At 39.2% G+C, this 27,249-nt stretch overlaps 1 protein-coding gene across 1 annotated transcript in view; it reads right to left on the bottom strand.

Moving 5' to 3' along the window:
* Positions 1 to 156: 156 nt before the first annotated feature.
* The window catches only part of enpp1 (ectonucleotide pyrophosphatase/phosphodiesterase 1), a 37,891-nt gene continuing 10,798 nt past the window's right edge, over positions 157 to 27,249 (bottom strand). The window contains exons 4-23 of the mRNA XM_085432103.1: positions 25,798 to 25,895; positions 25,638 to 25,717; positions 22,813 to 22,932; positions 21,787 to 21,896; positions 21,615 to 21,680; positions 21,447 to 21,519; positions 19,959 to 20,067; positions 18,456 to 18,587; positions 18,309 to 18,340; positions 18,047 to 18,174; positions 17,270 to 17,339; positions 15,412 to 15,499; positions 14,062 to 14,246; positions 12,490 to 12,529; positions 12,245 to 12,405; positions 10,265 to 10,400; positions 8,564 to 8,632; positions 5,487 to 5,619; positions 2,054 to 2,198; positions 157 to 1,919 (exon numbers count right to left, since the gene is read on the bottom strand). Of these exons, the coding sequence (XP_085288229.1) occupies positions 1,767 to 1,919; positions 2,054 to 2,198; positions 5,487 to 5,619; positions 8,564 to 8,632; positions 10,265 to 10,400; positions 12,245 to 12,405; positions 12,490 to 12,529; positions 14,062 to 14,246; positions 15,412 to 15,499; positions 17,270 to 17,339; positions 18,047 to 18,174; positions 18,309 to 18,340; positions 18,456 to 18,587; positions 19,959 to 20,067; positions 21,447 to 21,519; positions 21,615 to 21,680; positions 21,787 to 21,896; positions 22,813 to 22,932; positions 25,638 to 25,717; positions 25,798 to 25,895 (2,128 nt within the window). The 3' untranslated portion in view covers positions 157 to 1,766. The remainder of the gene's footprint in view (positions 1,920 to 2,053; positions 2,199 to 5,486; positions 5,620 to 8,563; positions 8,633 to 10,264; positions 10,401 to 12,244; positions 12,406 to 12,489; positions 12,530 to 14,061; positions 14,247 to 15,411; positions 15,500 to 17,269; positions 17,340 to 18,046; positions 18,175 to 18,308; positions 18,341 to 18,455; positions 18,588 to 19,958; positions 20,068 to 21,446; positions 21,520 to 21,614; positions 21,681 to 21,786; positions 21,897 to 22,812; positions 22,933 to 25,637; positions 25,718 to 25,797; positions 25,896 to 27,249) is intronic.

A 27,249-nucleotide genomic window follows, 5' to 3' on the forward strand; every position in this document is an offset into this window, starting at 1 on the left:
ATGTACAGCTTCAACCTGAAGGAGACTTGAAGAGCAACTGCTGCTTCCCTCGCTCTACATGACGCTGTAAATTCAATCGTGTGAAACGAAAGTGATTTGTGCACCTTGAATCTTGGCTGATAAAAGGTCATAAACAAAAGGAAACAAGTCACAAGCTCAATGTGGAAGTTTGTTTTTTATATGAAATTTTTCATGTGTGAAAAACTGCAGCAACCAATAGAAAAGGCTTGGTATACATGAAATCTATATGACTTCATATACGAGCAGTACGCGAAGATGAAAAATCAAAGACTGAATAATGATTTTGCTGATCCACACATTCAGATGCACACAGTCACGGACGGATTAATGAGCTGAGCTCAAACAGCTTCTCTTCATCTCCAACTAAACGCTGAAGTTTAGCGGCTGCCTGAAAATTCATCTTCCCAGGAAAAAGTCACCAAATGGCCGCGGAGGAACAAAATGACAACAGAGATGTAAAATCACTCCAATGAGGTTACAAAATGGAACGAAAGACACAAAACAACCAGAAAGAGTCCGAAAAAAGACAGAATAGAAACAAAATCTTAAATAATTCTCCAGATCTGAATTTTTCTTATCTGTGAAGAAGAAAAAACATCAGTAATTTCTGTTTACCACCAACACCGAGCATCAGAATAATAATAAAAAGCAGTTTACTCGAATGATCCTTAAACATTACAGCTTTCACCAGACTTGCTTTACCCCCGTGAGGTGTAAGTTACGCTCATGATCTTCAAGGACTTTTTTAGGAGATCAATTTTCTGAAGTCTTGATTGTTCAGGGTTACAGCTGCCTCACGTGATCAACAGTTATTACAGCTTCACATCTGCTGCTTCTAGAAGAAGGTACATCAGGCTGCTCTCTTATAAAAGCCTCGCCAGGGTGGATGGATCACCGTGTTGAATTTGGCAAAGATTTTATGCTGGATACCCTTTATCTGGGCTTGGGACCGGTGCTAGCTTGTGACTATGCGAATGTGTTAACCACAAGACCGCACACTACACAGTTCACATGACCTATGATATATTTAGCAGCTATTTTGGTATAAAACACCAGGGATCCTTGCTAAATGTAAACTTTGCTTTCAGTGTTCTTTGCAGTTGCTTTATGTCTCTCTGTGTTGGAGAAAGAAAAGGCTTTTACGTGTCTGAGCCCAGACTGGCTCAAACGTGTCTCATACAGTAATCCTTCCAAGCATACAGCATAGGCGCACATTTAAAAGCTGAATAATTCATTCATTTTACAAAAAATACCAATGGGTGTAAAAAGAAAAGAAACACATACAAAAAAGAAGGGCAAAACATATTCATGCTAGATGTTTTTCCAGCTGCTGCAGACAGCTCCCCTGATGTGTGGCAAGCTTCACTCAACATAAACAGTTCTTCCATCAATAAAAACTCTCTTTTCCCTTTAGTTTTATTCCAGTTTTCCAATCTGGAAATGGGAACCCGGAAATACTTTGGAATCATTTTATTAGATGTGATGGTGTCTTTAAGCTCCATTCATTATTTACTTTTTTTTTTTTGTACACAATCAAAATCAATAAAAATTTATTTTAAAAATGTCACTTCAAATAATGGATGGAGCTTAAGAATGAGTTCAGTCTGAAATGAGGGAAGTCTATAAGTAAAGCATCTGTTAAACCCACAGTTATTGGGTTAACTGTTTGTCCATGTGGGCAGACATCTGCACACCAATATGGCTTCCTCTGCCAGTTAAAGCTTCACTCGATAAAGTCTGTGAGTTTAATAAGTGTGTAGAAATGTCTTCATCCGCAGTGTCTCTTCCACTGATAACCTGTCGTGGTAGAAGCTGAGTCCGGTAAGGAGCTCGATGTCTCGCACTCGAGCGGTGTGGAGCTTCAGCCAGTCTTCCACCCACGTCAAGTCTGTCCCATTCTGAAGAAAAGCAGAAAGTGGGGGAGGCGTATATTAAAATTATGCAGTATTAAGAAGGGTCTGACAGCAGGTTTCCACAGAGGCAGACTGAAATAGACAGTGCAGAAACATGTGGGACGAATGGTGTTACTCACAGCGCAGCTCTCTGTGTGGTCGGGCCTGTGGGGCATGATGAAGGACCTGGCCTGGAGTGGACCTGCACAGTTCAGAGGGCCAAAGGTCGAATCCCCGCAGCTGGTCAGGATCACAAAGAAATGTGTCGGGATGGGAGCCTCGTTCCTGCAGAGATGAGAGATCACACGTAATCAAAGTGCTGCAATGGAAAAATTGAATACCTCAGTTATAAAGCCTCAGGTTAAAAAATAACCATCGGGTGTATTTTAAGTCCGATTTCTCTCATTTTACATCTGAATAGATTTTGGCATAAAAAACATGGAAGGATGGGTCCATCTTACTTCATTTCAAGAGTTCAGTGTCTTGGCGGTGTAATGATGAAGGGGATATTTTTTGGCACACTTTGAGTATCAACTGACAGAAGTTCTCACTCCCAAAGCATAACATTTTACGCTAGGTGACAAATCGTTGGTATATTATGCTTTCGGCCACCCAATGCGTCCTTATATTACGAGTTCGGAAATATTAGAAATAGGAGAACCGTTTGGAATGAATCTACACATGTACGTGTATTTGACTTTAATCTAACACGATTAAGGTGGTGGTGAACGTTAGGGATAAGGTTATGATTAGGGCTGGAATACACGGCTGGAACGTGTGTTACTGCGGGAGCGTCGTTCTATTCAGTTTCATCCACAATCCGGCGCGTAGCATAGGAATGCGGAAGGTCACCTTTCGCGTTCCCATGGAACGCCTCGGGACGTGACAATTCGTCAGTATATTACGCGTTGCGCAAAACGAGCTGCAACTGAGCAATGTTTAAACACCACAGCCTACCCGAGTATTGTTGCAGACCATAGCCATACTTTATGATCACAGTGTACTATCTTCTGTTGGCTGCTTCCAGCAGATCAACTCAAACTGGTTTCCTGATCATCACCTTGAGTTCACTATACTCAAATGGCCTCCACAGTCATCAGATTTCAATGCAGTAAAGCACCTTTATGATGTGGTGGAACGGGAGATTCACATCTCTGACCTTTTTAGGTTCTGAAGGACATTTCACCTTTTATTTGAAAACTGAAGGAATCTTTCTCAAGAAGCCTTTTTGGATGAACTGGCTTCAACTCAAGTGCTCAAGACTTCTTAAGAATTGTCTGCATGTTGTATAACAAACAGTCACAAAGCAACCCACCAAACGTCATTCAACTCTCATTGTTTCCAAATCTTGATCTGAGTATAGGAGTATATGACATCACATGTTCCAGCCAGCATGAAGTATTTAAGCAAAAACCGAGAGCTATTAAAGGGGAATAGCCAAATTTAGTTCGGCTGCAATGTGTGCTACTGCGTGAGCTATGAGTAACCCTCAATGTAACCCATGGGTTTCTCAAACACTTTCTCAAGGTCTTTTGAGTTTTTGGACAATTGTGCATGTGAAGGCTGCATCAATTCTTTAATTCAAACAAAAACGATGCAATGAGTTCATTTATGCACTTAAATTAACATCACTGGGGGGTTGGGTGGAGTGAGGGTGGGGTGTATTGAACCAGTGCACTAAGCTAATGTGCAAAATGAGCGCGTCAGCCTTTAGGCACATTAGGTATAATATGCATATACTGAGACATACAGATAAAATATATTATAAAAATTCAGTAACTTAAGCATATGGCCAACACAATGCATATACATATTTTGTTATATATATAAAAAACACAACTTTTAAGAGTCTACACTGTTTCTTCATTTTCTGAAACTCTACAACTATTTCTTAGTTTGGAAGAGAAAAAACTGGAGACGTTTGAAACCCACGTTTGCTTATCAGTCACTACATGTCCTCCTCCGAAATTATCATTCTCTTATCACAAACCCTTCTGCAGAAGAAAAAGGATACCTGATTAGTTTACCATTAAATAACAGCTCAGAGGGATTACTGACATTGTGTTCAATGCTAACAGCTAATGCACCATTACATGCAGGAGGCATTCCTGGTGTACACAAACAGTCATGCAATCTTCATTTTCAGATGCGTTCCAATGGACATATAAGCTAGGATATTTTGTTTGGCCTTCCTTTGGACAGGAGGCAGGAAGGGCAGAGCTTGAGTTAAGCCATGTGCAAATGTTCTACCAAAACTACCAGGGATGTTTATGTAATACATTGCATTTTAACATCAAAAATTTAGTCTGGATAAAGCCTGAATGTAGTTTGTAAACCCTGGAAATTAATGTCTACAGCAGCACAGGTATTGCATCACTTTAGAATTCCCCATCAGATCTCATCTAATTGAGTGTGCTCAGCTGCCTGGACACTGATAGTCAGTTTTACACATGAACTATGTGCTGTGTTTCTTAGATTTTATCTGAGTACCGGTTTATCTTACGATGGCTTTCTGACATTTTATTTAATTATTTGTTAATACTTTTGCTGTGTGGATCCATATAAACATTAAATATCTGGTGAATGTTCTCAGTTTGAGGACACAACAGTGAGACTCAGTTTGGTTTGGGAGAGGGAGCTGCCTCAGGCAGAAAACAGAATGACCATTTTTTAGTAGGAAGCTGGAAAATGACTAATTAGTGGTGTTGGGTGTAACTCATTCTAAAGTAGAGCACTAATCTGCAATTAATCTGTAATCAAATTACATTTTTCTGCTTTGTTTGCTTGCTTGTTCTTCATATGTCTGCATGACTGGTGAAAAAAGTAGAAAAAAACAAAACAGAAATAGGAAAAAAAGGCCAAAAACAAACCAAAGGTGTCCTTTTCCTGCACGTCAGCTACCTGAACCTGACCTAAATTGCTTGGAGGGTGAAGTAAAAATAAATAGTGGGCTCTCCAACTTCTGATTAGTGGTGATTAATTTAATTTTTATTATGCAGAAGGACAAGAACATGATGGTAAAGTGCAAACTGTGTCCAGAAGCATCCACAGTTAAATAACATAACACACTTTATGTGTGTGCCCTCATTAGAATATGGATTTGTAACACATTGCTCACATGCACCTCACTCAGGAAATACAAAAATCAAAATTGTTGTTCATGTGTGAAGATGAATATTGTACTAATGTTCTCACTATTAGAAATCCTTCTTGATTTGCTTCAGACCTGCTGTGTCTGCTAGAGGAATAAATGAAAATGTCTACATAAGCATTTTTGCAACACAGTTACTTTCTTAAGAACTAACTTCAAAACGAAACTGAAGTTGCAGTTTTCTTTGGAAATCTTTCTTCATTGGATTTACGTCAAGGCCAAATGGAGACTCTTAAAAGTGAGTCACCACTTAAGTCTTTTTTTAATAACACCTAATAAGCAGTTGTAAAGCACAATAAATGAAAAAGGCTGAATTTAATCAGACCATTAAACTGTCAACATAAAAATATGCAGCTTCTGACAACCAAATGACTGAACTGCACAGTGTAGCAACAGTAAATGTTATTTTGCTTCTGTCTTACCCTGATATCTTTTTTAATTCATCGACGTGTCCATCATAGTCTTTATCGAATATTGGCCCGCTCATGACGTTGACTCCGTTCAGCTGCTGTGAATATTTTGGGAGGAAGACGTCATGGAAATGCGTCCAAACGGCTGGGAAAATACACACAAAAAAAGCTTTAAGTGCTCCACTGTGTTGTACAGAAACATCACTTTATTTTGCTTTTTTCCCCTGCATGCAACACATGCTAAAGTAGGGTTGCCAACTCCCTGAAAAATAAATAAGGGACACCTCGTGGCCAGGGCCGGGCGACCCAGTTGTCTTCACCCTTCCCAGTGTGGTGAATTTTCTAGCTCTTTTTTTGTGTGTGAAATTCTTTTTTTAACCATTTGACTTGAAGTTGATTTAAGTAGATGCATATTCTATTCTTTGTGATATGAACACATGTGAAACAAATGATCATTTAGCCATTTATTTTTAGCTCAAAATGACAACATTAACACAATAAAACAGGTCTCCTTCTTAAACAGAAGCCTGTCATGCTTAACTTTTGAGAATATAAGTAAATCTTTCTTTAAAAGAACTCTGTCCTGCTTAACTTAAAATAATAGAAAGCAATAGAACAATAGTTCTATTTAGTACAATAGGCTTCAGTTGAGGTATTATTTCAGCTTTTCTAATGCTAATCAGCTTTTCAGCTTTTCTAATGCTAATCAGCTGCTCCTGTTTGTAAACCCGCTTGTTGCCATGATTACGCATCATAACTCATCATCATTATTCACCTATGTATTACTTTTATGTATTAGTCATCAATTTGTTGTAATCATCTATCCTTGCAGTTGTTTATTACACAAAATAAGTTATATTATCACACTTCTGGCCACATAGCGCTGATATTCACTGCACATGCCCATATTAACTTTTTCCAGCCAGGTGTTTTCCTTTTCCCATTCTTCCCTTTCTCTGATGGGAACAAACATTGCTGCTCTAACGCTGGGCTCACACTGTGCGATTTTTGGCCCATTTTGAGACGATTTTTGAGTGATCGGACCGATTTTGGCCTTCATTGTGCGTCGTGTAGTATACGTGGGGTAACGAGAAGTGATTAACACCTCATGACCAGCTCCCGATCATCAATCGCTCGTGAGTGTGTCACCGCAGCCGCTCACACTGCTCACGCGCAAACACGTAAATGTCGGTGAAAAAGATGGAGCAGCACGGCTGTGCAGCGTGTGATCTGGACACAAGCGATGGAGGCACAACTTGTAGAACTTTGGAAAGCTCATCCGAGCCTTTTCCATGTGGCATCACAAAATTATCACGACCACAACAACCGTGAAAATAGTTGGATTTACACTGCTGCTCAATCACAGCTGCCTGATCATGTTTTTCATTAGCAATTTAGCAAAGTTGATGGTGGTGGTGTGTCTGTGTGAGTGAAAGACAGAGAGAGAGAGCGACAGATTTTCTGCTATAACCTTAATTTTATGGAGGCACAGTGTGAGCTCTCAGGTCGCATCAGAGCATCGGGCCGTATAGTGTGAGAGTACATCGTGACCTGCAAACTTCTAACCCCTGCGAGTCAATCGTGCAGTTTGAGCAGGAGCTGAATAACGTGACTGAAAAAAATCGCACAGTGTCTGCCCAGCTTTAGGTTTACTGTCATCCGAGACTTGCACCGCAGTGACGGCGTTTGTTTCACTGTTGGCCATGCTTCTTGTTTTGGTCATCTGTTGTCTTCCGGTATTTTCTCCGTAAGCGACCTTTCCTCGACCAATGAGATGAGCGGTAATCTGAATTGTCATACTCGAATTGTCATAAGTGTGCTGTCAGCTCATTGGTCACAAAGCAGGAGAGGGGCTGGGAATTATGTTTTCAAACAAAGTGTTAATTCCATAAACATTTATATTTTTGATTCTCACTGTATTACGGGACAAAGTGTGTCCCTTATTAGCTCAATACGGGACGTGTACTTTTGTTTCTAAATACAGGACGATTCCGTTTTTTAAGGGACGGTTGGCAACCCTATGCTAAAGTGTTTGTCTGGTCTTCCTTCGTGTTTTCCTCCCTTCTCACTCATGCAAAGCCACCAGGGGGCAGCATCTCCCAGCTGATAAACATTCTGCAGCTTGTTGTCAGGATAAAACTCAGTTCTGCAATATCTTAATCACCCAGCACAATCTACAGGTTTCAACAGTTCTGGGTTGGCTAACTAACCACAGAGTGAAATTACCAGACCACCATGGAGGTACATATTCTTTCACATATGACAGATGATTTTGTAATGCTGTAAAGTACACTGAGAGCAAGTTCAGGCTTCATAATCATGTAATCCAGCCCATTTAAGTCATCTCTACATAAAGGATGAAGTATGAAAAGCAGCAAGCACTGCTCCCACTAGGTTATATCTGAGACTCTCCACCATTTGTCCTTAGAACTGAAGAAGCTTCTCGGATGAGAGGTGAAACGTCTTCAAGCAACTTAAAGAAGTCCAGACGCTTTTCTTTGCAAGCTCCTTTGACTACGATGACCTGGATGACTGAGAACCTTCAAAGACATATGAGAGCAAACCTGCACAGATCCTTGACTGAAGAACCTACATGCGCTCCTTTGTGGAGCACAGTGTGGTGAGTCACTTTACAAACATACTGACTTTCTGCTGAATCCTGCTGTAAGGGAAACACACAGCATGCAAGCAGGGAAACTAACCCTGGAACTGTTCCACTAACTAAACCTTCGATTGCGTTTTACAGAACAAGCTCAAGTAAATTAGGGCGGCGAAGTCCCACATAATTACATCAGTTAGATCTCTGGACTTGGGATGGGATAAAGTATAGCTTGCTGTCAGCTTTCAAGCAACTCAGGATAATTTGAAGCAATGGAAACTGGCAAACCGCAATACCTGCTGTCTGAAAACTTGAGTGCTTGACCCATTTAACAAAATCGAGCCTGTCTCAAAGATCCAGAGAGCTGTTAAGCCGACTCATTCAGTTGTGACAGATCTTTTAAGAAATGTTGAACTTGTGAATCACTGCTGGTCTTTTTACCGGTCTGGGTGCAGCTGGAAAGTTAGAAACAAATAAGCAACTGACTCACCTTTAAATGCAGGGAACATCGGTGCCATGTTGCTCGTGATTAGAGAGTCTGAAACATTGGCACTCAGATCTATAGAGGAAATGAGAGGTTAGGACAAACTGAATTTGCTGGGCATGGAATTTGGCTATGGATTAAAACTTAGATTACATGTTGTGAAGACTGATGCGTCTACTGTGAAACTAAAGCATAGCGATTTACTGGCTGAGAAAAACATTTACAAATTAGTGGAGTTGAATGCAGGCAGATTTAGGGCTTCTTTATTACATCTCCTGTGACTTATTTTAATTTTAATAATCGCATTGATGTGGTGTCAGAAGAATCGGAAATTGTTTTTTCTCATGCTTGGAAAGCTGGCGTAAAAGTCGGCAGGAGCTTCCAGGATCGCTGACTCAGACACATGGCAATGAAAGTTGGTATTTGGTTAATTGTAGGATTTTAGCCCTGCGACAGACTGGTGACCTGTTCAGGGTGTACCATGGCAGCTATGATAGGCTCCAGCCCACCTACAAAGTAGGCCTGGGAGAAAGGATTAGCTAGGCTGGCTAAGCGTTCGACCTTGACCTTCATTGTTAGCATTCAAGGTCAAAGTTGAGCTTGGAAAATTTCTTAAAACTTTTCAAATTTTCCACTAATATTTCTTAAAATCTCAAGGTTTCAGACAATTCTGCTCCAATCATATGGCTACAGATAATAAAATACACAATTTTGGTTTGTAATGCTGCAAAGTCATAGTTGAAAGGTCCCACCCCTCCTTGTGAAAAACAACAAAATACAAAAAACCAAGAAGCAAAAAAACAGACTGATCACTCAGCATGTAAGAAGAACATCATAAAACATCAAAGTTTTGGTATAGCCCTTGCCCTTTGGGGGGAGCTGTACCCTCTTGTGTGCTCTTGTTTGTACTGGTATTGGTTTGCCCAGATTACAACAGAGCTAAAACAGATTGTGTTTAAGACTTGTTTAAGCACTGATCAGTAAAATACTACACGTCACCTTTCTAACATCCACATTGATTCCACATTCCAAACACTTAAACACACCACGAAGGGTCATGTAGGAGCTGCAAAAGGCAATAGCACCCTGAATGGTTACCAGCCTGTTACAGTGCTAATGCAGAAAGCGAGACAACCACACACTGACAAACATACAGCCAATTTAGAACCACCAATTAGCCTAATGAGCAGGTCTTTAGACTGTAGTGGAAAACTGGAGGACCAGGAGGTCTGAACTGTGGTGAGGCGACAGTGCTAATGACTGCGTCTTACCTCCAGAAAAAGTGAAAGTTGTTCACATTAAAAAGTTGCTACATTAATTCACTCAAGAGAAATTAATTGATTAATTAATCTGCTATCACTGCTATCGCTGTGCTCACTTTCTACCAGAACCAGAGGCAGATCAAAGGTTTCATGTTGGCCAGCTTTTTCTGTTAACCCTGGAAAATCTACCACAAACTTTGTGTATTCTTGTCTCTGAACATCCAAAAGACAGATATACAGAAACAGATAAATAAACATTCAATCCGCAGAGTGTCACTCAAGAGGAAGTGGATGCTTTTCTCTCACGCAGCTGTGAAGCATATGTTTGCTCTGTACGTGAAAATGTGCTCTGAAACATCTCGACCTGACTTCAACACAGGCTGAGAGGGATGAACTGTCTCCCTCAATACCACACACATGCAGGTTCACAAACACAAACACTCACTGGGGGGATGCAGCAGGCCATAGGCAAGATCAGAGTTGTCTTTGTAGCGCAGACACTGCTGGCTGTTGTTTGCTGGGATGCGTACGTCAGCACGGACACACGCCTCCAACTCTGGGCTCAGAGGTTGCACTCTGGTCTGAGAGAGAGAGTAAGAGGTAGAGAGAGCGAGGATCAGTCAGTGTTGACAGTATAAGTGGGAGTCCAGACTAAAACGCGAGTGTTGTGTAAGATGGTTTGGCTTGGTTTTTGCTCTCCATGTGTGTATAGGTCAGCAAGGGCATTGCTCTGATTCTGTGCGCACAGCTCCCAAAAAAAACCCCCAAACCAATAAATCACTTCCATCCTCTGTCACAGAGGGAAAAAAAAGACACATTTGTTTCCTCTTAAATTCTTGGTAGCACCAAGGGTTATATCATTTTGGAACCAGCTATGCAAAACATTTATATAATTTCAAAGAATAGAGTGCTAAATAGAAACAATGAAAGAAAGACATTTTTGGGTATTTCCATTTCCCAGAAAAAAGAGCAGCTTTAAAATATCCATCCTCTTCCACCTTTTCAATTCAGTGTCGCAGGTGATGACACGATTCACTCTGGACAGGTTGCCAGAGAGACAGTAAACCATTGGCACTCACATCTGCATGTCTTTGGACTGTGCGAGGAAGCTGGAACACCCGGAGAGAACCCACCAAGCATGGGAGATCATGCAAACTCCACACAAACTCGGCACCTTCTTGCTGTAAGGCAACAGCGCTAACCACTGCTCCACCGTGCTGCCCCGCTTTGAATCACATACCGTTTACACCATGTCTACATAAAGATGCACTTTTGTGTTTTTAAACCGCATACAAAAAATCTGGGCAATCCCCCAAAGCGGTTTGGCCTCGCCCCAAAGACAAATCAGCACGAGTACAATGAAAAGATTTTCTATTTTCTTAAGAAGGCAGCCCATCTAAGATGTAAGAATTATTAGACATAAAACGGGCAATAAGTCAATCAAATCAAAGTGCCAAAAAGAACTAAACTGTGGAGATGTTTTAGACAGACGATGGTGTCGGGAAATTGTTAAAAGAAATCTGCAGTTTTTCACTGGTAAATTTTACAGTGGAGCCATAGTTTTACTCTTTACTGAGATTAAAGTAACACATAGTGTCAGCGCCTGTATGAACAGCTCGTGGGTTACAACATATACAATATACTTGTGGAAAAAGGGTTTTTTTTCCCCCCAAGAGGCAGATGAAAGGAATTTTAAATGAGATCTTGCATTAAGCTAGAGGCCAGGGCCACAGATGTGAACTTGTGTAAGTATCTATAATAAATGAACAGCAAATTAATATTTAATTGCATGTAAAACCATTTTTTTTTACCCTTTACTTTTTTACTATTATTCCTCTTTGTCATAAAATACTAAACATTACGACTCTGTCCAGGAAACATCTTGGATGATATCTTAGTCACATTGTCCTTTTTTTTTTATAATAGGCAAACTAGCTCAAAACTAGCTTTTCATGGAAATGCTCAGCTTTGACAAGCTGCAAACTGAAGTTCTGTGTGGGTTTACAAGTGTGATGAAGATAATAGTGCTCAGTCACAAACAATCTGCAGTATGAGGGAAAAAATACAGATGGTACAATAAGATTCTCTGTTTTACTTCTATTGTTTAGATAGAGCTTCAATGGCTACTTCCTCTCTTGCACCATGATTCAGACAGTACAGTAATAGTCTCAAGTCTCCCGGGAATGCATCACTCTGCTTGAGGTCATAATTTACACTAGAGCTCAACCACATAGTGACAAAGACAAGAGAGACTTGAACCAACATGAGCAGAGAAGATGAGTAACAGCTGCTCAGAAAAGAAATTCAGATACTAAACAGCTCTGTGCAATCTGCTGCCAAACCATAACCACAGAAGAAATATAGCCGGAACGACTCAACTCTACAGGCTATGTTTAGAGATAAAAGCTCCAGCCAGCGGACTCACCAGAGGCTGAATAGTATAGGATACCCAGAGGGGCATGAGCCGGTCTTTGCTGTATCCGCTGAGGTAGTTTAAGTGGTGCAGCAGACAAAATGTGGCACCTGATTGGATGACTCGAGGGATGCCAAAAGGTTCGTGGAGGCGACGCAAGCTGGATTTCTCACCTGAAGAGAAGATGTGTAATGTGTATCAGACAGAAGCATCTCTAAAACCACCACATGTGCAAAGAAAAGTGAAATGATTCTCACTTGAGCTCAATGCCAAGAGATTTCCGTTCATTTGTTCCACCTGAAAAGAAATTCATCTTGTTAGCATGATTGTGTTAGAAATAGCTAACACAATTTAACCACGTATTCAGTATATAAAGCTCTGATGTCAATGCATTTTTTAAAGCTAATTTTTTGTACATATCCCAGCTTCTCTAGTTTGAGAGTAGGATAGTAGTACTTCTATTACTCCATGCACTTCACTATGTGTTAATGAACTTCATCAGAAGAGACCAAGTAGTAACCACTGCCACTAACTACGAATCAAAAACCATAAATCCGGCGTACACCAGAGGCCTGTATTATTGATCATGATATGGGGCTTAGTGAAGTAAATTCAAGGCTAACTCTGGGTTTTCCAGCCAACATCTACACACCAATCAATACACTGGAAAATAGTTTGTCCATTGCTGGAAAAGTCTAGTATTAGGAGGGCTAGATACTTTTTATTTCTCTGATGACCTTCAATCCAGCTTTTTTCAATTTTTCTGCAAGCAGGTTTAAAACAATTCTATTGCTCTAAAAGGTGTTATACAGCAATATAAACCAAACACAAGACTTCATTTAGCACAGTCAAAGATGAAAGAATAGGGGTTAAACACACCAAACAACATCATATGTTAGCTTCAGAACATGCAAATGCAGTTATAGTCAGATCCCCGAGCTCTGCTGTGTTCTCTCCTGGGGAATTCTCATTTTTCGCTGTGCACACAAAGAATGATTAAGTGAAGCACCAAATATAACCACCTAAAAGTCCACAGCAATGCCACTGTGGATAGAAACTAGTCCCAAAATAAGCCTGAATGTGTGTTACATGATCTTGTGATGTAGGAGCGATGAGCTGTTCTGTTTATTTACAAAACTCTTTGAAATTATGACTCTAGCAAAAGGCCCACATGTCCCAGTTATCTACCACCACAAAGCACTCATCAGCTGAAAAAACGGAGAAGAGTCTCAAATCTAACCAATGCATATGCATGTAACTGCACGCAACTACGATCTGTAAAAAGAGAACGCCTCTAATAGTTTTATATATACAGAAAGCTCTTGTATTTTATTAATGTGCCCATAAATAAACTTGCATTTGAGACACAACCTAATGTGCACATTTGTGGAGCTTAGTTGTCATGTATAACTGTGTAATACACATTTGTGACACTCAGACAAATATGCAGTGGGTATATATGTTGCTTTAAGCTAAAACCTAATGCTAGCATTAGCAATAAAATCCTTTAAAAACATAGATGTTTGGCAGATCTTTGTATAGTTTAATGGGAGTTTACTGACAGAAAGAATATTTCATATAAAAATAAGTTCTAGACTAATTTAAATGTTGGCCAGGCACTGGTCCATAGCTGTCTAGTCAAAGAAAATTTTGTGCCCATCCATCTAGTAGGTTGACAATAATCTTAGGGTCTTTAAACCTATTAGAAAACATTCAGTGGGTCCCATAAATGGCTTTAAAAAATTAACAACATTTCACTCTAGTTGTAAATATATTTCATTCTTGACATTTGCATCCAGAGGCCAAAAATAAATCTGGTTAGCACATACCATTTCTGTGGTTTGGGATTCACAAGTGCACTGCAGGTTGTCAGAGGGGAAGAGCACATTAGAGTTACAGAGGATGTCGTGGGAGAGCTGTGCTGGGAGAACTGGATTATGGACGGGGTGCTTCAGGAGGTGGTTCAGACTACCGTGGGTCCCGTTGTTTGGAGAAGGACGAATGCCAAGAAGATCTGTTTGATAAGAGAAGAAAATGATTAATTAAATGAATGAATAGGACACATCAAATAAGACAACATGTCAGTGTATTTGAAATTAAAAGAAGAGTCATGGTTTCAAGAACAACAAATCTTTACCAAAGTTATCACACAGTACAATTATAAGAGTTCAGCGACTTATACAAATTTGCTTTGTTTCAAAGAGAGTGAGCCTTAATAGTCAGTTTATTATGTATGTTAAAAAAATACACCAGCAAAGAGTAAATCTGCCTAAATTCTACTTTTTTAAAATTGATACTGCCTGAATTAATGGAAGATGAACACACACCTATTCTATTTTGACCTAAAGAGCCACTACTGTAGCCGGCATACACCGTATGGTTGTGTGTTCAGTTTGATTCTGACTTAGAGTACTGAAATATCCGGGTTACTCTATCTTGTCTTCAGTCTGGTAGATATGGTTTCCTTTTTCTAACACTTCTTTATTTTGGAAGTAAAACACAGACCTAAAACTCAGTGCAGATGAAGCATACCTGCTTCCTCTTCTCGAGTGTGTTAACTTATCTTTTAAAAATAAGCAGCTGTTTTTATCAATTTGATGAATTATGGGGTTAGTAAACTATGTTAGGCAAAGTAATAAAAATGAAATCAGATGACTTCTTGTAGACTTGCTGACTTGACTGTGTCTTGTGGACATGATTCATATGATGAAGCGATGGAAACTAATTATGTCACTGCAGAAATAGTTACACGTTCAGCAAATGCCCCGAGCTCAAGCCATTGCTGCTAGTGTCACATTTATCTGCTAAATACGTAGCTGCAGCATGCTTACCTTAGACAGAAAGTCAGCCTATGAGCATGTTTAGAGCTCACTGATTGAAACATTATATCTCCTGCAGTTTAAGACTATGGCATCAATTTAGAAGGTTTGTGGGGTGGACTAGTTCTCGGCTTTGATCGGTAATTCTTGTAGTCTCCTCAGCTCGCCTGGCAACCTCAAAGGGCTAACAAAACTTCAGGGTACAAGAGTAAAATAGATGTTCTCATTTAGCTCTCAGCATGAAAGTCAATGAGCGAATATGTCTAACGAAAAAGAAACGATAAAGAAAAAATATTAGGCTTCGTTGCAGGACAGGAGAAGAATGTGCAGTGAGCAGTGTGAAGGAACAATATAACTTACCACACATGAGGTTATATAATTCAATGTTCTCAAAAGTTGGCACAACTGTGCTGTGTTTAAATGCTGGACCGTAGCCAATGAAGATTGCCTGATGGAGACAAGCAAACAAACAAAAAACCAGGTAAGACTTTCATTAATTTCTCTTCAACCTGTAAAATAAACAAGTGCGTATATTGAACTATATGATCTACAGTTTGACAGTTTATCAACTTAAAACCTTTAAATTGTTTTTGTACAACAAAAAGAAATCACTGAACACTTTAATTAGATAACGCATAAATATTTGAAAGGAACTAAAACAGTAAAATGACCTTACGTAACCTCAGAAGTGAAGGGCTTCAATTCTAGGAAAGCCTTGGATGGATTCACAGATATTTGCCTGTGATCTATTTCAAGGGCAGTTTGCAACTTTCCCTAGCTGTGTGCAGGCAGGCTGGCAACCGCTTACACAAAAGTTGACTTTTCTCGACCCTTTTTTTAGATCGGTCTGCAGTCTTGTAAGCTAATTATACCGAGTCAAATTCCAGTGTAAACCACGGCCGGAAGCAGTGACAAAAATACCATAAAGACTGACATTAAGGTGGCAGACAGAAACACCTTTCTCAATTAAAACAAACTCAGTCAAAAGTTGATTGTGTAGGTGGAGAGAAATCCACACAAAATGTAATTACGGTACTTAGGTCCGGGTCTAGACATACCTAATGCATATGTTTCCTTTAGATTTGTTTCACTACAAGTACAAGCCTAATTCCAAAATCTGTGAGAAAACATGCTAGGGCAGGGCCGTGTTTACCGCTGTGTAGCATCTGCTCTTCTTTTAACAACAGTTCATAAACATCTGGAAACTGAGGACACCAGCTGTTGGACTTTGGGGAGAAAAACATTGTCCATTTCTTGACTGATATAGGATTCTAGCTGCTCAACAGTCGCGATTCTTCTTTGTCGTATATTTGTCTCACGATGTGCCCAAGTTTTTTTTAACCGGTGAAGTTCTGGACTACAGGCAGATCAGTTTAGCACCAAGAGTTTTTTTTAAAGCTCATCTATTAAGACATTACATCGTGCTTTATTCTGTAATAGCTGTGGTATGTAATTCAAAACCATCTTTCTGAAATATAGAAACCCTTCCTTGAAAAAGATGTCATGGGAATGAGAGCAGATGTTGGTCTAAAACCTGTATATAACTTTCAGGACTGATGGTGCTTTTCCAGATGTACAAGCTTTGAAGCGAGCACACATAGCAAGCTGAATGGTCCATCTTCAAAGATGACAGTGCTTTAAACCTGCCTTCTGTTCAAAAATCCGTCTATATGCATATTTAAAGCTCACTGATTAAAATAATATATCCTATTTTTTTATTTCCATAAACAAACTACAGTATAAAGATCATGTTGGACTAATTCTTAGCTGTGATCAGTATATGTAGTCACCAAAGCTCGAACATTACTTAAAAAAGAAATCCAGAACAAATCTAATATTTTTGAGCAAACAGCAGAATATAACAAGATAGTTTCTTTTTCTACAATTGCAAACTCATAGCACGACTTGATTATCCAAACATGTGTGTCAAAACATTGTAAGATATGTGTGAGGTATTATGCGATGATTAAAATGGGAAAACCCACTGTTACAAGGACATCTCTGACACAACTCTTTCTGGGTATTGTGGCAAAGTGATCGTACAAAATGATCTGACTGGTGCTGTTAACACTGATCTATCACAGACAAAACGTGTATCACACACACACACACACACACACACACACACACACACACACACACACACACACACACACACACACACACACACACACACACACACACACACACACACACCTTTAAATTAAATTCCCCTGACCTGCATGTTGGTGAAGAGGTTATCAGAGCCGTGGAATCCGCCAGTGCAATACTTGATATCGCTGCGTTTACTGAGGAGAGAAAATAAAATTTATCTGAGGGAAAAAACACAGAACAAAATAAACTCTGGAAGTCACTAAACATACTTCCCTTTTAGGTGTAACTGTATATTGTGTCTGCCAACATTTTTGGATGATTGCACAAATTACATTCAAGGAAGCATCAGCAAAAAATAAAAATAAAGATATATAATATATGTCAGCTTGTTTCTTAAAAAACAGCTCTGCTAAGCTAAAAAGGGAAACAATAAAAAACATTCTGTTTTATAAAACAATATAATAATAATAATACGAGTCAAAACATCACACCTACATATTGAGGCTGCATGTAAGCGAATATACACAAAGGTAGTCCAGAGATGTTTAGTAGAGACATGAACGTTGTAGTTACAGCTTAACATATATGCTTGTATTCTCAGACTCATCGACAGCAGAATGATCTAGATGCAGGTCAGCATGACGTGTTGCTTTACGACAGGAGGTTTACACGGCCATGAGATTTCTATGATTTAATTTTACATACAGTTTGTTGTTTAAGTTAAGTTGTTAAACCAAAATGCACAAATTACATGCCTGTAAACAAAAATGTTAACTTAATTAGGTTAGAATTTAGCACTAAACTAAGCCTTTAATAGGACTAATAAAAAGTTTTCATGCAGCCCGACCTGATGAACTAACACATTAAAAATTAAAGAGAGTATCACTAATTGTTTACTTACAGTGCTGCTTGCCAGCCTGACTTCATGTAGAGGTGACCCCTCTCTATGCGGATGTTTTTAGCGAAGTGCATTCTTTTGGGAAGGTTTTCTTTGAGGTACGGCCTCATTGGCTGGTCAACGGTCCTGCACTTCAAAATGGACACAGACAAGGGGAATCAACACACAACAGAGAGAGAATGGGACTGTTTGACTTTCCAAGCAAGCAGATAATCTTTCATTCTTCTTATGAATACAAGAGTCCGATCTGGAATATTTCGCATACCGACAAGTTCTTCACCAGGCCCTCATAGTCAACTGAAAAAAGAAACACAGTACCAAGTAAGGCATGCTAATCTCCTACAAAGTGGCACAGAGTAATGATATAAATCTGGGAACAAGGGAATTCTGGTGTTTTTAAACAGGAACTCACAGGAAGAGTAATCCTGTGGGAGGCGACTTGGTCTGATGCGAGCAGCTGGGCCTTGGATTACAGTGAAACCAGAGGTGTCTTTCTGGAAATCTGACACATATGATGCCCTTTCACATGAAGCACTCTCCATGCCTGTTGAAAAGAAGTCATTTCACTAGGTTGTCTTCAGCAGGGCAACAAATGACACAGAGAAAGGCACCAGAAGAAGTTCTTAAACAAAACCTTATAATGTTTAAGAACTGTTTAATGTTGTATAAAAGCTACAAAAGTTTGTAATTCCTCTGAAATACAAAGTTTAAAGCTTTCCTCAATAAAAGGGGAAGATTTGTGGCGTACTTTCCATTCATTTCTAGGGATTCACAGAGCTTAAGTTTGCATTGCATGCAGGACGTGACATTCAAAATGACAGTGTAACATGTGTTGGCAATGTCTTTGGGTGTGACATGAGCACTCCAGCTAATTGCTTGTTTCTTGCCTTGCCAAGCTAGGGACTACCAAATACTAAAGTTAAAATTAACATCTTCTCTTGTAAATGATATGAAGCTAAACCTTTAATGAAGAACAAAATCTGTTCATGGATTTTAGAAAATGTACTTCTTCTCTTGGAAGTAATGTCTTAGATGAGGATATCTGGGCATCGCCCTGAGCCACATCCACTCCAACACACTGATCTTGAGTGTGTAATTACAGGGCTAAACATCTGGTCTCCAGCCATCCAAAGAAACCTCTTTCTCTAATACTGAGAACATTTTACTTAGTTAACATGCACATGACTTCTTTATTCAGTTCTTCAGTGGCAGCGGTCTCCATTCTTACCGACAGCAGGTACACTAACTGACAAACTGACATCAAGACTCAAAATAATTTCACTTTGAACTGCCAACAAATTAAAACAATTTCCAAGTCTCCTTATTAGGGTGTGTAACAGTAACATTTAATGTTTTAAGGTATCCAGTTTAAGGTTTCAGAGCTCTAATGTGCCTCATTCATCTTAGAAATGAACAGGAACACCGAGGATGCGCTCAGTGATAAAATAATTAACTGGAATCAAAATGTTTGACTATTTTGTGTTTCAAATCCTAAGATTTATGATTTCTTGCAGGATTAATTGCTTGTCAAATTGCAGAAGTGTTCCATTTCTGCTATATTTCGGTCTCCATGTTATCATCATCAGCTGAGGACGTCACTAACTGGAATAAGAAGCATGTGGAATGCCCCTTTATGTGAGCGAATGGAAAGAAAGCCTGGCTATTTTGAATTCCATTTGCAATATACTGCTCAGTTCCTCAAAAATGCTCAAAATATGTCCATTTGTATTTTAGTTAACACTTCAGTGAATCAGTCGTTTTCAGTATTTCCATCAGAAATTAAGCCACCTGCTAGCTTTCATAAGACAATGCTTCTTTTCTTTTAAAGTGTATTTCAGTTTAAACTGGTAATTTTCGGTCTCAGTCATCCCATGTAAACTGTATCCCAGCTGTGGAGAGTTGATATTTATCTCACCGTGGTCAGATGCGACTATTATGTTGACACAATTGTGCAGGTTTTTTGCTTTTAGGCCATCCATCAGCATGCCCAGAATCCTGTCCACCCTTTGCAAGGCCGGAACGATCTAAATGAATAACAGAAGTTCTAACAGAGTTAAAATGTTACCACGACTGGAACAACAACACTGAGAATCACTGTGCTTTTGCCATTCAAACGCCCTATCAACAATGTGCTTTAGATAAATATTTACCCAGCAAAATGAACTAACAGATTTGTTACCATAAGAGACGATCTTGACTATTTGAAGAGGTTGGACTTAATACTTTCAGTGGAATAAAATAACTATAAATAAATGAAAATAGAAAAACAGCATTACAGGTCCTTCGTTGTGCAGGCCGCAGTAAGCAGAGCTGAGTAGACCTCCCTTTCACCAACCACCACTTCCATCTCACCAGAGAGGTGCTAAAAAGGTTTTAATTCAGCTGAGAGACTCATAATCACTTCACAGCATCCTGATTTTATCCCAAGGGCCTACGTTCCAAAAACACCACACTTAAAAGGCATCAAGGAGTCATTCAGGACAGATGCCAGAATCAGGTGGTTGGTCAGCTAGCAACTTAGCTTCTCTTTAAACTGTTGAACAAGACAAGACATACAGTTCCAAAAAAAACAAAACCAAATGCAATCAGCACACTCACTAACACCCTTCTGCTCAAACAGTTTGTTATGGACAAACTCCCTTTAGTGCAGATGTCCTACCAAACAATCCATTGTTCACATCAGCGTCGAGTTCCCTCAGTTGAGGAACAGTTTTCAGTTGGTGCCCTAATCCTGAGCTTGGCCGGATTTCATGGATACAATGTGGTAAAATCTGTATATTTGTTCATCTGTATATCTGCCCGTCTGTATAGCAATATACAGCATCTGTATGCTATACAGATCATCTGTATATCTGTATACAACAGCACATTTGTCTGTAGTTCATCTGTATATTTGGTCTCTCTGTACATAGTCTGTTCATAACTATTCCACCATTTATACTACCCTTATCTGTATATATCAGTATATCCATACATTTAGTAGCCCTCTGCTTATCTGTATATAATTGCTCTTATTGCACTTACTACTCTTGTACTTAGATGCAAACTGTATTTTCTTATCCTGCATTTATACATGTGTAATGACCATAAAGTTGAATCCTAATCCTAAAATGTGTTTATCCTAGTTAAAGCAGTTAAACACATTTTTCTTCTTCATTTTGTGCTTAATTTGCCGCTCACCAGGACCAATTTACACTAGCAGGAGCATATTAACTGAAACCCCAGGCATACATTACACAACTGAGTGAACCTGTGATTGTAAGGCATGCTCAGTCAGCTGACGAACACTGTCAGCACACAAATTTTCCATACAGAGCTTTCCTCTAATGATGTTCCCTTCTTTTACCTAGTTATTCTTTTAGGTAATCAATAACCGGCTTATTAATACAGGCAAATAACTCACCTGCGTACTTTCTGGCCCATAGTAATGTCCTGTTGAATCAGGTTCATCCAGGTATAAAGTGTAGAAGTCAGGTCTAAAGACAGAAAGCCAACAGTTACGAGTGATATAGAGAGTTTCCTTATGGGAACTTACAACATCATCTTTGTTATCATAAAGATGAACATGAACCTTTCTCCCTCAGGTAAATTGAGCCAGTCAAGCAGTGTTGACACTCTCTTCTCAAATGCAACAGACCTGTGGGACAAATGTAATTTATGAAAGCATCGATACAGCACTGCATTGAGCTACATTTTACACTTCATTGGCATTGAATCAGAAGCTTGCATGGCATTGCTCTTACTTGTCATACATCTTGTAAAAACTTGGGAGGGTGCCATTGATGGCTACATCAGAGCCTGGCCAGAAGAAAGTTGCTGATTTCAGCTTCTGATAGATGGCCGTGAGCCAGACCTGACGAGAGAAGTTAGGTGAGATAGAGAAATGAAAAAATGTATGAAATTAATAGAAACGAGGAGGAGAAAAGAGTGCCATCTAGACTCTATTCTGAGTGAGTTGCAGTAGAAAATTGGATAATTAATTTTCAGTACATTGCGGCACCAGTGTTTAGTACATCAAGCTAAAAGCGTAATCCCTCACAGCCCTGTCAAGTCAGAAGGCAACCTAAGAGAAGGATTTTATTCTAAATGAATACCCATTAGATCTGCAGGTAGATGTATTAGTTATGCAGCTGTCTCCTAAACATTTGGCTGATGCACTTAGCTGTATTGGTTCAAAAGTCATTATGAAAGAATTCATTCCTATAGACTAAATTGCTTGACAGGGGTCATCCATCTCTTCTTCCCTCCTGAAAAGCCATATTGCAGCTGAATTGTGTAATTTCAAGAAGAGCACTTTGTCACACACTTGAGAAATGAGATTTAAGAGGCCTCTCATTTAAATGAAAACCACAAAGCATCTAAACAAGCACCACACGCAGCCCTCACAAGCTGTCACTTATTACGAGCTCAATCCATAATTATAATCAAGAAACTCCTTACAGGGAGAACCGATTCTCAACAATCAAACTTGCTGACTGACTTGTGTCGTTCATAGAAAGCAAATTACATTGTGATGAACACAGTATTTCTATTTCTAACACATGACTAGTGCGCTGACTTTTGCAGGACTATGAACAACACTGTCTAACTGGGATTCTCAGATGTGTGAAATAAACAGTATTCCCGAGAGCTACATTTTTGTGGCCATGTTCAACAGAATCTAAATTTCCTTAAAAGGATTTGTTATTAGCAGGTTTTACTTTTGGCCTCTATGAGCCTGAGCTTTGCTGTACTAATTTACCACCTTTCTACACAACAGATTCACTTACTGGTTCTCCTTGATACCACTGGGGGTTCAATTTCTCATCCGTTTTCAAGCTGAAGAAAGCATTTTGTTTCACATCGTACATCTTGTTGTCCACAATCCCATGAGACTCGGGATAAAGACCCTGCAGGAATAGAGATAAGATAAACCAAGTCACAATGAGCTGCTTTGATTCTGTGGCTGCAGGGATTTAAAGGTGATTACCTCTTCTCTCACCATCTTTCAACCCCAAATATTACAAGTAACCACAGCAGTTTATCTTAATTGCAGTGTCTGATTTCAACCAATAAAGGTGGAGTCAACGTTATAAGCGTCTTGCTGGAGTTGTTCTCCGTACGAATGTAAGCCATTAGGTCTCAACCATTCCTACCATCCTGTGGAAGTGTCATTTTAGAAAAAGCAGGATGTTTACACTTCTTTACAAACAGATTTAGAGTTTGAGCTTCTCTTACTCTAAATGTCTGTTCTGTCTGTAACAATTGAAAATAAAATAAAATAGATACATAATAATAATAAAGGTCAATTAAATGGACCAATATGGCAAGGCCATGATGATGCACTTGGTAAAGTAAATCTGCTAGGCATCTTTCTTGGCCTTCAGACAATAATTCTGATGGCTAAAGATCCAAATGGGACAGGCAACCCTCCCCCCCCCCCAAAACAAACAAGCAAACAAACAAAAAAAAATTTATGTTTTGCTACTTTATTCTCAGTCACATCTGCTAGCAACCAAACTAAACAGAGTGGGGGTGTCACTGACCGGTGTCCAGGCTTCTGTGATTGGGGCCCTAAGTACTTGGCTTCAAGCACAACTGAAAAAAGTTTAATAACAATAACTACTTAGTCACGGTTTCCGCGTTCACAAACAAGTATAATCCTGGAATAAGTCTATTAACTAAACCAGTTATTTTTATAGCTTTCTTTCCTAACTTTAAAGTGGACATGAAACACTTCATTTATAAAGGCTAATTTACATCATTATCAATTTACATCATCATCTCAAAAACTGACACAGATGTAAAACTGTCTGTGAAGCAAGATTTAAGAAATCCTATTTTTAAGACATGTTTATAATCTTTCAGTACAGAGCGTAACGTCACCAGATTGGTTGGTTTCTTGTAGTCAATAGACTTACATTAGTTTATGTTAGCTAACTAGTTACAGAACCGATAACTCAATGGAAAGCAAGGTGACTAAAACTAAAAATCTGTTTCAAGTGATCACTTTTGTGCTGCCTCTGACTGCAACAAAGAGTTTTATGTTAAAAATAAATTTATACTTTTCACTTTCACTGCCTCTTTGTTGTTTGGCTAGCTGGACTCAAATGGGAAAATCCAGCTGTTAGCTGTAATGTTTGGGTTTGTAAAGCATTTTATGAATGAGCACTGTGTGGAGGAGAGCCTTCAGATCAATCAGCCGTATTTTATGCATTAAACTAGTCTGTCTTTTCCCAACACATCCAGACATTTTCCAACATCACAGGTTTCTTAAATCCAGCTACACATACAGTGTTACATCTTTTCAGTTTTTGAGAGCAGGGGTAGTGTAAATTAACCTTTATACATCAAGTGTTTCATGCCCACTTTACATATATAGAGAATAATCCCTTTCAGTTCACTGACCACTGAAACCGAGGCATACTAAAGGCACATTCACACCTTTATTCAGGACTCTAAGGCTACGTTCACACTGCAGGTCGTAATGCTCAGATCCGATTTTTGGATCAAATCCGATTTTTTTGTCTGCTTGTTCACACTACAAATAAAATGCGACAGCAAACGTGCTCTAGTGTGAACGCTCAAAGCGGCCCGCATGCGCAAAAGAAGATGTCACACACAACGCGCTCTGTTTAGACCAAGAACAAACAGTATTGTTTGACTGATGGCCGTTAATATAAAGACTTCGGACTTTACGTTTCCCAATTTTTGCTTTAAGTTATTTTGTTATTTACATAATAATGTAAATAACCTAATAATTATCCTTATTGCTCTTTTAGATAGGAGCGGTGCTTCAAAGGATAGTTGCAGATTTCTGTCAGAATCTGCAGATTATACAGTACAAATAAAATGTTCACGTTGTCTTCCCAACAGTTTCACTGACATCTACACTGGATGGCCAGGAAGCGTTCGCGTTGTCTTCTCGGGCGCTTCTCGGGCGCTGATAATTGGCGTCTGTCTTGTGTCAGTGACGTAAAAGATGGATTTAATGCGACATGACCGTTCACAGCAGTCGCTTTCTAAAACATCGGATTCAGTACCACATACGAAAGTGACCCAGATCGGATTTGAAAATATCGGATTTGTGCCGTTCACACTGTCATACCATGATCGGATATGGGTCGCATAGGGTCAAAAAAATCAGATTTGATGCGCTTTTGCCTGCAGTGTGAACGTAGCCTAACTGTAACTACTAGGTGCTTTTCCTATCATGCTGACTTACATGCTGCTGGCTTTGGCTGTGTAGTTTTCTCTTAGTAAAATATGCCATCTGCTCCCAGTAGACTTGTCATATGCTACAAAAACCATGTCTTATATGACCATATACTGGGTTTCTTAATCACTGCTAGATTATTGGCAGATTAAGAAATCCTGGGAAATGAATAACCAGTAATGTCATGTGGGTATGTTGAACGTGCTTTGTAGTAAGTGCCCCAGGTAATTGGGTTGGTCAGATCACATTCAAACTGCACACAAAACTGCTCTAAAGTTCATTGGAACAGTTACAAATTACAAATACATCCTTACACAACATGAGTTATTCATCATCACTGACCAAACACTGTTTCCCAGCAAACCTGTTTGTATTTCTCAATGAACAAAAAACACTCACAGTCACAATGGTGTAGTGGTTGGGAAAGGTCTTTGTGGGATAAACAGGCCTCAGGTATGGTGTTGTAGTTCCATTATTTCCTGCAATGTAACAAAGTCACATTGTTACCTTGAGCTGTAAATCGTAAAGAACTGTGAGACAGGCGATGTTTTTGACTTACGTAACTTGCTGATAACAGGCATGTGACTCGCATGTTCTTTCAGATACGCTGCCCGGAAACCGTCCAAAGACACCAGGATGAGAGGAGGCTTTGAAAATCTGGACAGGAAAAACATCTGATAAATACATTCTCTAAGGGGACGCTGACCTGTGTTTATCATTAATAATCTGGAGTCATCTTTCCGCTCCTTCTAGTGCCAAGTTTTTCTATAAGCAAGTCTAATCACACAACAGCATCTTGAAATGGCTACAGTCAGTCATTTCGAAGCATTTTTTAAATCAACTTTCATATCATAGCTCACTGAAACATAAAAACTGAACCAAATTTAAGACAAATGAAAATTTAACTGACTTTACTTTTCCATCTGTGACATTTCAATCATCTTCTGTCCTCCTATCGGTTTCCTTTCAGTTCAGAAGTCTTTCAACATCATGTCCCTTTCTTAGAATGTCTGCCCTTTAACATTGCTTTGGTGTCAAGCCACTGAGAGCAAGAATTAGACCTGTGGCTGAATGCGCTGTACTATGTAGCAGCGCTGGCATTAAACCAAAACAAGCTAAAAGTTGTGAAACAGACCTGGAGAAGGAAGAGTTGGTTATGATTTTCTGTAGAGTTGCAAATATGAAAATGTCTTTCATTTTTTATTGTAAATGTAGAATAAAATCATCAATAGAATTCAGAAAATCATATAAAAATAGATACAATTAAAGCAGTTTATTGAGGGTTCTCATGTGACATCATGCGGACATAGTTTAAAATTTGTCTGCCTCTGATTTATAAAGCATGTTTCACAGATAAAAATCACAGAGTGCTTCACAATAAAGCCAGAAAACTCCCCTGAAAAACATAACACTGGCCAGTTTGTGTACTGGTCGTCTATTACTGGTATTAGCTGTGTAGTTGTAAAATGTGTAAAAGTGACGCTAAGTGGAAATAGGGAAGGTTCAACTTCAAAGTAAAATATGTGCTTTTTGAAACTGCAGCACTATGGTAGAACTTTTATGCTGAAGGCAAACTTTCTCCATTTCCGGTTTGCATGTCACTTTTAAAAGTTTTACAATAGCTCCGAGAGCAAGCCCATCACACCCATTCAAACTAGCAGCAATATGCTAGTAACCAAAATAATCATAAGAAAGATTTTGCCAACCTGTCAGGAAAGTAAAAGTGTGGTGTATCCATAGAAACAATAAAAAACAACACTCATATAAATAGACATTTGTGTGTCTTATTGTATTTTTCAAACTAAAATAGCTTCATCTGGAGCCGCAGGACCATTTTTCCACAGTCTGACGCGTCTGTCTGAGGTTACTCCCTCGCCAAGACAGAAACACAAACATGTGACCACGCTCTCGTGCAAACACACAGACACAACTCATCAACACATGCCTGATTACTCGGCCATTACCCCAGTTTCCATAGAGACAGTTACTTTTTCCCCAATAAAGCAACACC

The sequence above is a fragment of the Copadichromis virginalis genome, linkage group LG15 (genome assembly GCF_057382275.1).
Source record: "Copadichromis virginalis isolate Kocher_CV1m ecotype Utaka linkage group LG15, C_Virginalis_male_GT1.1, whole genome shotgun sequence".
NCBI lineage: Eukaryota > Metazoa > Chordata > Actinopteri > Cichliformes > Cichlidae > Copadichromis > Copadichromis virginalis.